The sequence below is a fragment of the Sus scrofa genome, chromosome 13, assembly GCF_000003025.6.
Source record: "Sus scrofa isolate TJ Tabasco breed Duroc chromosome 13, Sscrofa11.1, whole genome shotgun sequence".
In the NCBI taxonomy this organism is placed as follows: domain Eukaryota; kingdom Metazoa; phylum Chordata; class Mammalia; order Artiodactyla; family Suidae; genus Sus; species Sus scrofa.
Window position 1 is genome coordinate 8,234,506 of NC_010455.5, and position 12,896 is coordinate 8,247,401.

Genomic DNA, 12,896 nt, shown 5'->3' on the forward strand with positions numbered 1-12,896 from the left:
TGCCATGGATGTGACGCATGGGAAAGGACGCATAACCATAAAGTCAGACCACCCTTGAGGATTTTCACAGCACCACTGCTGACCAATCGGAATTACTGATCTTTATTCATGAAAAGAAGTTCCCTAAGGGAAAAGATAGAGCTTTATAGCAGGGTGAAGTTTAATAATGTGAATCTGGTATTGATAAATACATGGAAGGAGAGGAAACAATTCACAGAGAATCCATTATAAGTTGTATGATTAGGCTTCATCCTTTATTAGGTAGTGAGAAAAAGACAACTGATGATTACAACTCCAATTTTAGAGACCTTTAAACAAAAACGGCTCCAGAGTGAAGTGAGGCAGAAGGGATTTAGGTATTTCTGAGGTTCCTCATATGGCTAATGGAGAAAATATGGCTGATTTGTTTGTTCCTAGCAAATCATTAAAGTTAGTAACGTCTTGTGATCAGGACTCTTGTAACCCACAGGCCCTGGTGTCTAGTGGACTGGCTCATTCACTTTGGTGAAAAATGGGGAAGAATAGCAAAAGTACAATGCAGTAAGATTGCATCCATGAACACTAAGTTCTCCAACAGAAAGAGAGGTTGTATAGGTGTAACGGTTATTAGATAGGGCTTCTGGCTGACTTATAGTGAAAGATTAAAATATTTGACAAAGCAGAAAAAGGAAACTAAGGTTCCAGATGGTCAGGGGCTTGTCACATGGGATATAGACAGAGCCCCAAAGTACAAAACTCATGAGCTAACTCTCTACTTGGCTGAACAAGCAGGTTCTGAGGGTGAAAAAAGGAAATACTTGCTAAGACCAGAAAGTAGAGTTACTGGCAAATGCAGTATCACCAGATGCTCTCAATAACAAATTTCAATTCTAGTCAACATGTTTAGGCAGAAGATATATGGTTTGAGATTCCTTTTACTGAAGACTGATAATACTTTTCTTTTCCTTTCTGCCTGCCTGCCCTCCTCCCTTCATTTCTTTCTTCCTTCCTTTCTTTTTTGTTTCGGTTGGTTGTTTAACAAAAGATATATAAAGTAAACTGCTTTACAGATATGTTTATATGACAAATGTATTTAGCTAGATGGTGGAGAAGAACTCCAATGACCATGTTTAATATTGAGCACCAAGCAGCTATGGGTGTTTCTTAAATATAAAATGACAAAAGCTAAATACCCATCTCTCAAATGGTTTCATCTTGACTCTTTAGACCTCTCAAAAGTCTACTATAGTTTAGATAATAGCAGTTTCAGGAAGGCCATACCCAGCCATTCCCTATATTTTTAAATAATCTTTACAAAACCTTTTCAAAAATATTTTTTTTCTCTAAACCTAAATCTGTTAGGGTGGATTTGTACATGTTTTATCATTGTTCTAAGATTGAGTGTCATTGTTCTTATTAATGCAACAGACTGGCTGCATCAAACCCCATCATAGTGATAGGCATGTGTTAGCTTTCTATGGGAAAAAGCAAATAGCCTTTATCACAAATTAAAGGCACAGCTATTTTTATGCCATTTGTTACCAACTTAATGATAACATGTAACACAGGATGGTTATATAATTATTTTATATAGAGTTTCTTTTTATAAGTTATTCTCTTAATCTTTCTAACATATATACAATATACATATATTTATATATACCCCTGATAAATCTTGTTTTAAAGGTAAAACATCAACTCCCTTCAGCCTTATGGTGAATATTGAAGGCTGTCAGTATTTCACAACTCCACTAGAGAATGATGGTCGAGAGCATCTTACCAGTATTTTTTTTTTTTAACTCTATATCCTTGGCCTGCAATTAACTGAGATTCTTTTTTCTTGTTTTACTAACATTTAAATATATATTAATTGTTTATATCATGTCAGTAGGAAATCTAAAAAAACAACAAAAAACCCCATGACAATGACAATAGTTAATGTCTACCGTCATAGTCAAAGCAGAAACCTTTGCCTAAGAGACATCCCTACTGAGATGATACAAAGGGGATATTGCAGAGGTGCAATATTCTTTGTTTTCATTGGCTATATACTAACGTGAAAAATCTTTACTTTGCATTATCATGCTAGGTTAGGATTGTTCCTTATCCACGAAACAGAATAGTTGTACTGATTTTTTCCTAAACCCCCATGATGCATTGATTCACCTGTTTTCAGATATAAGGTCTTTGAAAACACTTCCTATTTCTAGCAACACTGCTTCAGGGTGGGGGAAAAGTACTTTGTAAGAAACCATGTTTGTTAATATTTCTCCTACCTCCATACTTAGCCCTGTTCTATTATTCTGAACTTAAAAGTCATCTCCAAGCCGGGTAGGAGGGTAGAATGTGGACCAGGGACCGTCACCACACCATCCAGTGTTGTTTATTTCTTGACTGCTACTGGCATGAAATAGTTGTTCGTTCTAACTTTTGCAATTCTTGAACACCTAGTGGCATAGATTGAGACACAGCACTATTGTTTTACAAGACATCTACTGTATCTACTTTTGTTGGGATAAATACCCAGTAGTTGCTGTCATAGCAAGAGGACCAGCACGGGTACTACTATTCACAGTGTTGCTTTTGTTTTTAGTGTTTTTTTCTTTTTTTTTTTTTTTGTATTACTTTAATCTACAGAGTAAATTATTATATATACATTGGAACCAGTTAATGCCCTTAGACAATGTATAGTTGTCTCATAAAGCAGGAAAGACAATGCAAGGGGAAACAAGTGCCCAAAAGCACAGTCACAAAGGCTTCAGAATTTCTAGATACCACTACAAGTCAATGCTGGAGATCACTTCTAAAACACTCAATGTTCAAGAGGAATGCTTTAATTTGGAGAAAATACCACCCCTCCCTCCCGCCCCCAAACTTCCCTCCTTTTTTTATTTTTTAATAATCTCTTCCATTCACTATCAAAAGTCCTGGCTCTTCAGATATACGTTAAACTATAAATAAACACTGCATAGTTCTCTTTTTTTGTTTTGTGTTTTTTGAAAAATTATTGCAGTACAAGTACTCCCATTTGGAATTCAGTAAGGAGCAAACAGCACAGGAGTGTGGGCGGTCCGAATGGGTCCAGGAGCTGGCCGCAGGAGGGCTGGAGGGAGTGCAGAAGCCTGGAACAGCGTTGCTGCTGGAGCCGTTCTGAGACTGAAGGGGGAATTCACAGCCACGGCCGCAGCAGCCGCTGCAGCTGCCAGTGGGTTGGGTAGAATTCGTGGAGCCAGTGGCTTGGAAGGTTCTTTTGAAAATACCAATTTTACCTGCAAGGGAGAGACAAGAAAGAGACTGGAAGAACAGACATTTTGGAGCCTGCACTGAGATTCCCAAAGGGTGGGCAGTTTTTAAAATAGAGCAGTCAACAACTACAAAAATGAGCTGGGAGTAAAAATAACGGAAAGTGTAAAACATCTTTCCTTTGGAAGGATTGGAAGATCTCGGAAAATGGTTGACCTAGGGTGTTGAAAATCATCCAGAAAAGTACCCAGCTACCTTATTTTATTTTATTTGAAAAAAAATTTTTAATTGAAGTATATTGATATACAATGTTGTCTTAGTTTCAGGTGTGCAACAAAGTGATTCAATTATATATATATATATATATATATATGATTAAATCACTTTGAAAAAATATATACTTTATATATATTTACACATATTGAATATATATCTATATGTTCTTTTCCAGATTCTTTTCTCTTACAAGTTATCACAAAACACTGAGTAGAGTTCCCTGTGCTATACAGTAGGTCCTTGTTGGCCATCTATTTTATATATTTTCTTGATAAATAGATATACTTCTTGAGGAAAGTATTTATCCTGAGGAAAAACAGGAGATTTTTTTATTCCACTCTTTACACACATGTTAACTATCTGGAATAGATATTTTTAAAGAGAGATTTATTAATGTTGTCAGCTACTATTAGACCATGCAAGTGTGTAAATTGAGTAGCATAGCAAGGTATGAGGTACCAATCAAGAGAAATAAAAATAATGAAATTCCGTTTTCAATAAAGAAGCAAAAAAAACTTACCTTGCCCAAAGTTTGACATGTTTTGCTCTCATTGGTTGCAACATACTCTCAATTCTCTTTTATAAAACCAGTTCATTCTCTGACTAGTGGCATTAGTAAAATGGCTGTTCTCAGGGATGGAATGTTCCCATTTATGGAAACAGTAACAGTGATAGTTAAGCAGGAGGTTTTGGAGGCTAACATTAACACAATTTGACTTCTCTATTTAAGAACCATTCACTTGATTGTTGAAAGCTGCGTCTACAAGGGTCAGAAATAGCATTCAAGGTTATGACGAGGTGTTGAAACAGAGCTCTGTGCAGAATTCACAGCTTCTCAATGCAGCTAAAATTGATTCTATGCAAAAGAGTCAAGTGACTTCATTTGCATAAAAACGGATGAGGCCACTAAATTACTAATTGGGTCAACTCTTTCTGAGGTCTCATAATAGATGATTGCAGTTTTCCTTTAACTATATTTTTACGCGTCAGCAGCACACAATAGCACTGGTTATTAATAAGAACTATTTTGAAGAAAACAGATTTTAAAGTGCATAATTCAGCACATATTGTAAATCAGTTGTTCTTCATCTTAATATTTTTATACACACAGTTATGGTTTATTACAACTAAACCATGCAGAACCCTGGGTCTCTCTAAGCTATGGTCATTTCAACCAGAAGGAAAAAAGCACATGCTCATACATATTAACCTAAGATGTCAGGAGGCTTATAGATATCCCTAAAATCCTGCAAAAAAATTCTAGGTCAGGACATTAGTACCGGTATGTTTACTAATCTGGAAGGCACATTTGGGTTAATGGCAAGAGGGTATGTCTTGGGAAGTATTTTCCAGGGATATTCAAAATCCAAAATTGCTAAGGGAATCAACAACACCAATGCCTTGTCTCTTGAAGATATTAAGAAGGAAATGGACCTATCTGGAGAAAACCATAAATTGAAAAGATCCATGCAATTCACTGCAGCCCTATTTACAGTAGCTAAGACATGGAAACAACTAACTGTCCATCCACAGAGGAGTGGATAAAGAAGATGTGGTACATATAACAATGGGATATTATTCAGCCATAAAAAAAGAATGAAATAATGTCATTGGCAGCTACCTAGAGATGACCATACTAAGTAGACTAAGTCAGAATGATAAGCATCATATAATATCACTTACATGTGGAATCCAATACACGGCACAAATGAACCTTTCCACAGAAAGGAAACTCATGGACTTGGAGAACAGACTTGTGGTTGCCAAGGGGTAAATGGAGAGGGTGGGATGGACTGGGAGTCTGGTATTAATAGATGCAAGCTATTGCCTTTGGAATGGATAAGCAATGAAATCCTGCTGTATAGCACTGGGAACTATATCTAGTCACTTGTGATGGAACATGATGGAAGATAAGGTGAGAAAAAGTATGTATATATATGTGTGTGTGACTGGGTCACTTTGCTGTATAGTAGAAAATTGACAGAACACTATAAACCAACTATTACAGAAAAAATAAAAATTGTTAAAATAAGAAAATAAATAATTAAAAATTTTAAAAAGGATGCACATGAACTTATTTGCAGAACAGAAACAAACTCATAGACTTTGAAAAAAACGTATAGTTACCAAAGTGGACAGGTGGGAGGAGGGATGGATTGAGAGTTTGGGATTGGCATATGCACACTATGATATATGGAATGATTGGCCAATGGGGAGCTACTGTATAGCACAGGGAACTCTACACAATATTATGTGATTATCCATGGGAAAAGAATTAGAGAATGTATGTGTGTATATATGTATAACTGTATCGCTTTGTTGTACAGTAGAAATAATCACAACATTGTAAATCAACTATATGTCAATAAAACTTAGAAAAAGACATTAATAGGAGTTCCCTGGTGGCCTATTGGTTAAAGAGCTGGTGTTGTCACTGCTGTGGCTCAGGTCACTGGTGTGGTTCAGTTCAGTCCCGGACCAGGGAACTTTCCACAGCCAAAAAAAGACTTTAACAAATTTATCCCTTTAAACAAAACAAAAAGGAAAAGAAGATGCAAGAACTTGTTTTTCACCCACCTGTCTTAACAGTATCCATTACTCTCAAGTCCAGATCTCATGTGATTACTTACCTGCCTCAAAAGAGTCTGGTTTTCCCCCATTCCCAAGCTCTGTTGTGAACCTGGGCCCAACTAAAAAGATAAGACACTGGACTGTTGCTAATGGTGATAAAACACACAGACAACTCATGAAACCAAGTGATTCTGTGGATGGAAGAGGAGGTGGATTTTCAAATCAGTGGTTTGTCTTTACTTAAGTATCTTCCACTTATTTCACTTAGTAGCTGACAAACCACCCCCAGCCCCAGCCCTCAAATTCAGCAAGCAGACAGTAGGACGTGAAAAACTACTATTAGGAAGCAAAAAGGACACTCACCCCAAGCGGATGTGCTGCCTTCTGCAGTTTGTTGTAAGGACTGTATTTAGGTTTGGGGGGCTTCCCAGCAGCTCTGTCTTTGTGCCTTCTACTGCTAATGTGCTATTAAAAGCAATTAAAAATGACAGCTTTAAAAAAAAATCATCCCCCAAACCCCTCATAAATATTGTTTTCACCTGGGTAAGGATATTAATTATTTCATGCAAGTTGCAGAAAGACAAAAATAAAAGAGCATGCACTTTTGTCCTTGGATTCTGATGCCTTGAGGATAGATACTTTTATGCTAGTCATTTCTGTCTATTTTTAACAAATAGCAGGATCTCCTTTTTTCCCAGCCTTTCTCCTTATCACCACATGGATCTCGTTTTATGGACATTTACAAAGGAAAGAAATATCTGAAGGAATTTTATGTGCAAATAAACAAAGATGGCCAGGCAGGCATGAATTTATTTCCATACTAATATTTACCCTCACATTTGTACAGCCAAATGTCAGCCCCTTAAATTCTAAAGATAAATAACGAAGGTGCATGAAATCAATGCAAGAATGTACATTTGCATATAAAACACAACATAATGTGAGGGCTGTGACTCCAACTAGCAATGTAGAACTCTTTGGAAGACTATTCAGAGTAAAAGTGAATGCAACAAGATTAGTCATCCCTTTAGCAGGTGGCTGCGGGATTTAGAAATACACTACCACACCATAAATAAATGAATGGCACGGTATGAAATTAGTGGTAGCATGTAAATATCTAAACAAGTAAAAATGGAACGTCACGATCTGAACTTTAGAGAAAATCAACACTTTTGAGTGGGAAATCTGATAAAGAAAAGATCTAGTACCCCTCTTATTCCTACTCTTCCAATATAAGGATAGCACAGACTCTCTTTAGACAATTTCTGAAAGATTTTAGAACCCATTACATTTTAGTATTCCAAGCGACTAAAAGATGCGTAAATAAACAAGGACAGTGAATAGAAGCTAAGTGGATGGATAGATGGATGGATGGCCGTAGAGAGGAGTGGATGGATGGATGGGAGAGGAAAATGCAAAGAAAAGGAACAAAGGAAACACACATTCTACTGGTAAGGGTGTCCCCCATCTGTTTTCACTTCTAGAATTGGTACCACCTACCTGTTTAAGTTGTGTTTCCGAGTTGACGTGCACATCACAGATTTCACAGTGAAACGTTTTGTTTTGCAGGCCTGTATTCCCCTTATTGACTGGTCCTTTGCCTTTCACACCTGCCCTGGGGAAGGCTTTGATAGTTCCACTTCCATTCCGGGCTTCTAGCATGGTTTTGTGCTTAGTACCTGTCAGGAATATTTAGGAGAAAAAAGAAAAAAAAAAAAAAAAAAAGAAAAGAAAGAAAGAAAAAAAAAAAAGGAAAAAGAGGAGGAAAATCTTAACTAGTCATGGCCTCCAATAAATGATATGATAACACAAAGTTATGTGATGCCTAGTTTGAACGTAGTCCTTCAAGGGATTATGGCTGAAATATGCTTAGGACGTAGTCATTAAGACTATAACTATGTGCTCTGACCATCATATGTAACGTTATTTACTTACGTATCTTTTTATGATGTCCCCCATTACAGACAAGCACCATCAATACAGGAACTAAACACAAGAGTTCTAAGATGAAATTAAATGGGTATGACTTTTTTTCTTTTCCTCTTGATGCTAATAAGACATAAGTGATAGCTGAAGAGGAAGGGTGAGTTACTCACTAAAGGTGTGGTTGGAGGTGAGGTGTAACAAATGTTATCAGTTTAAACATGGTGTGTTTATAGAAGTAGCACTCATTAAATCCCCACTTTCTAAACAGAAGACAAACAAGCTTTCCTGGTTATGTGGTTTAGGTTCAAAGAGGGAAAGTAATAGTAGAGTTCTTAATGACTCTGAAAAAAAAGAGCCCGATTTAGAAGAGTGAAGTTCATACTGATTGGCTATGAAATTTCAAATGTAAGCAAATGACTAAAAATATGAGGGGCAGATTCATTGGCTAAGCAGATACACCATAAATAATGCTTCTTTTTCTTAAACGAGTCCCATCTTTGGATTGGCTCATATAACCAGTGTAACTTTACTTATCAATATTTACTTTTTTTAAACACTGAAGTTCATGAGGGCAATTTTCTCTCAAAAATTTTGCTCACAACTTCCTCTATCTTGGAGATAAGTATTCGTTTCTTTTTTTCCACTTAGCCAGGTGTTTTTGATGTGAAATTTTATCTTGTAACCATTTATGTCCTTTCTCCCATTCTGTTGTTGTTGGTTTTTTTTTTAACCCTGTTTTAGGGGTTCCTCTCCTAGTTGTAATTGTATTTACTAGACTGTTATCATTTCTGGAAGCATAGATGAAAAGAGATTCTCAACTTCTGGTTCCTGGGGCAACCTCCCAGAACCACCGAATATCAATGAAGAAAAGATGTTGCGAGCACTCCAGGTCTGTGCCAATCACCAGTGTCTTAAATAAGAGGCAATGAAAACATGAGACAGGTTTATGGTCATGTGTTTCTCTCTTCCAAAATAATAACTTTACTGAGTTTGATATAAACATGCATATTTTTACAACTTAGATTCCCCTCTTTGAGTCTCACATTCTTATGCACAATGGTGAAAATGTTCCTAACAGTAATTATGTTGATATTAAGGAAAAAGAAAAAAAGTCAATGTCTTGTGTGAAGACTGGAGAGGCTGAAATATGGAGCCAGGGAATCACCCTGCTCTGGTGGCAGTAAGGCTGCACAGGGTTCATTCTCACCTATGTCCCTGTGATATAGTGACACAATGCTTTTGACTTTGTATGAAGATGGCATCAATGAAAGTAGGGCAATTTATACATACATGTATAATGAATGAATGAATGTGCATATATACACACTTATACATAATGATTGAATGAATGTGCACATATATAGGTACGTGTACATACACACAACTTTTTGCCCCACGCTCACTGATGCCATCTTCATATAAATTAGAAGCATTTGTGTCACTATGTGTGTATGTGAGTTCATACACCTTCTCTAATCAAATGGATGATTTTATCAAAATATCTTTTTTCCATGAAACCTCTTCACTCAAACTGAGAAGTGCTCTCAGGGCCAGTGTGGCTTAGGAATGCCTAAACAACAGTCAGTAGGAGAGGAATTCTCATCCTGACTTTCTGGAGGGACTCTTCACTCACTCTGCTTAATACCTTCTATAATTTGAGCTGGTGTTTGACGGTTACAACCTGAACAGATCGGAAAATCAACCATCTCAAACTCTTCAATGATTTGTAGGTACTTTATCTTGCCTGGGGGGACAAAACAGTCAGCTGTGGGCAGCTTGCCTGAGGCTTGAGTCAGGTGATTAAAGAGAAGAGAAAAATTTCGAAAGATTGGGCTCCAATAGTAGGGGCTTAGCAACAGTAGGTAAAGATCTAGAAAATAAAATGTTCCTCATAATACGTTTGGCCAGCTAAGACCCATCTCTGTCCTGTCCTTAGGGGGAGAAGAAATGGAAACGTGAACATTGGAGAAATACTCATTCTCTCAGAATACCACTGCATCGTTAGCATTATAATTTCAGAGAATCTCTCCACAGAAGGTAGCAAAGATAGCAAAGTTAAGTATACCCGCTCATGCGTGCTTTATATGTGCGTACACACAACAAACACAGAGGGTGAAAACTGTACCAAGATTGGGTGGAAAAACTTCAGCTAATAGCTTTAAGTCTAGGGTTACTATTCATCATCCAATAGTAAAACTTTTGTACAAATATAACCGCCTGCATATCTTACCAGAGTATCAGTCATAATTAAATAGCTATTAGATAGTTTTATAAGATCTTAAACCTTGACTAGCCTGTAAGGGTAACTGTAATTTCCTTAAGTATAGCTAAAATTAAGAAAAGAGGTACTCCTCATTTTAAAGCATTTACACTTTTGAAACATGAAATGTGCATTAATAATACAAAAGTAGTGATTATTAGGAGAACTCATACTTATTTTTGAAATACTGTACATATTGCGCTAAATTATTTACCTGCTCACAGGTGCCTTATTGAGTTAGGTGCTATTATCATGCCTGTTTTAGAGATAACATTGAGACTCAGAAAAGTTACTTACCTAGCTCACAACACAAACACTACTTGAAGTTACCAGCAGATAGAAAGTGAATTTCTAACTAAGTACCTAGAGCTATGGGGGTTTAGCTAGAAATCCACTAAGGATTTTGGAACCAGCTGAATTCCAGTTACACAGGAATTTCTCATAGTACCCGTAATTTTCTATTTCATTAATGCAATCTTTTCTAAACTGATTTTAACTTGAGTCTTTCAAATCCCCTTACTCCCTACCCCCCCCCCTTTTTTTCCCCCTTGTAATGCTTCTTCCTGCCCAACAGAGTACCACAAACCATGATGCTTCCAAAGGCATTGTCTTTGTGATGCCGGTTTGATCACCTCTGGTTTCAACATTGTGTAAACATTTCTCAAGGCTGGTGCCTTCCTCTGTGATTGCACAGCAGGGCCATTGCAAAGCTGCTTCTGTTCTTTTTTCCTTCTTCTTCAGAGGACAGAATCTTCAAGAAGCTAAGTGGACTATTTTCTTCCTATCACTTTTAAAAGACTGACACTGACAACGACCTTCATTTGAAGATGCCATGGTTACTGAAATGTGAAACTCATTCTCCAACCACAGTTAAAATGCTCCTAGAAATACTGATTTTGTTTGCGTTTTTATTTGTTTGTTTTTGATTGCTTGGGGTCAAGATATTTATTGATTTTATATCTGCAAAAATCAAAGTACTACGTGGTGTAGGATGAAAAAGGCTTGCATTCCTTTCGATTCTCCAGCATCTTTACAACTTCCTTTTTTTAAGATGGCTTTTAAGTTAGGTAAGCATTAGGAAAGGTAGATGAGCAAGAAAACTGCAAATGACTTTTCAGGTTAAATAAATCATTCCTTAGGTCATCAGGAAAATTGAGAATTTTTTTTTAAATGGAAAAAAAAAACACTGTAGTTTCACCAAGGAGAGGCATACCAAAATATTAATGGATGAAACTAACACAACTTTGTAAGTCAACTATACTCCAAAAAAATTATTTAGGAGTTCCTGTCATGGCTCAGTGATTAACGAATCTGACTAGGAGCCATGAGGTTGAGGGTTCGATCCCTGGCGTTGCTCAGTGGGTTAAGGATCCCGCGTTGCCGCGAGCTGTGGTGTAGGTCGCAGATGCGGCTCAGATCCCATGTTGCTGTGGCTCTGGCGTAGGCCAGCAGCTACAGCTCCAACTCGACCCCTAGCCTGGGAACCTCCATATGCCGCAGGAGCGGCCCAAGAAATGGCAAAAAAAAAAGACACACACACACACACAGTTATTTAAAAAAATATTAATGGTGGCCATTATGTACCAGCCTTTTATTTTCTCTTTGTGTATGTGCCTTAAAAGAGTTTGGACGACTTAAAGTAACTTTGTACAGAACTTTCCTTGGATTTATAGATACTTTTAGAAATGCACATGATTCTTAATGAGAGCATAGGCTTATAAAAGTGAATGATCTATAACCACTTATCCAATATTAGACATTTCTATTATTTTCTTCTTTTCTCAAATAATTATTTTTTAATGAACATCCTACTCATTAATCTTATAAAAAAATCTATCCTAAGTTTATTTCTTTAGGATAGATTTTTAGAAGTGATAGTATAGGGACAAAATGTGACCATTTTTAAGTCTCAATTCAAGCTGCCAAATAAACTGTCTAAACACTACAAAGGAAGTTTCAGAAGGATTCATTTTATAGAGAAATGTATCCTGGTCTAGTATACAAAAATCACCCCTCTATAAAATAATTTTAATACCTTAAAGTTCTATTTTTAGAATGCCTACGATACTTAACAGCATTAGACTAGACCCTTAGCAAGCCCATGGGACTGCCAATGATAGTTTAGTTATCTTCTCATTGACAATTTCAGATGATTCAGCTTATAGAAACATGGACAATAAAAGTGATCAGTCTCCCTACAAACACCAAAGTGCAGAGGTGGTTTTTTTTTTTTTTTTTTTTTTTTTGGTGTGTTTATTTATAACTTTCTGTATAATGGAATTATAGTGCAACTTTTGTTTCCCAAGGAAACAAATTTATCTTGAATCCCTATACCCAAACTGTAAAACTGGCATCAAAAGCCTCCATATTCTTTTTTTTAAATCCTCTAAATGTGAAATTAACTTTTCTTACCCTGACCTCCTAAGTAATATGCATTTTCCATGTTAATCTTAGTTCATTTGGTTTACTTGATTAGCCTATCAGTAAACATTAAACACCCAGAATAGTATCCATGGTGTCAGGTGACCAAATGATGCCCTAAATGAGTAAAAAATTGTGTTATTTCTGCTATGTCCCTGACTGAAAATACTTTGTTGATTCACCGGTAATGTATCAAAAGTTCAAACTGCTAGGGTGAAAG

The 12,896-nt window shown here is 36.6% G+C and overlaps 1 protein-coding gene across 4 annotated transcripts in view; it reads right to left on the bottom strand.

Moving 5' to 3' along the window:
- ZNF385D (zinc finger protein 385D) overlaps nucleotides 229-12,896 on the bottom strand; it is a 979,895-nt gene continuing 967,227 nt past the window's right edge. For all 4 annotated transcript variants that reach the window (XM_021069746.1, XM_021069745.1, XM_003132072.5 and 1 more), the window contains 3 exons: nucleotides 7,570-7,748; nucleotides 6,433-6,534; nucleotides 229-3,248 (listed from right to left, as the gene is read on the bottom strand). In XM_021069746.1, coding sequence (XP_020925405.1) covers nucleotides 3,015-3,248; nucleotides 6,433-6,534; nucleotides 7,570-7,748 — 515 coding nt within the window. In that variant the 3' untranslated portion in view covers nucleotides 229-3,014. The remainder of the gene's footprint in view (nucleotides 3,249-6,432; nucleotides 6,535-7,569; nucleotides 7,749-12,896) is intronic.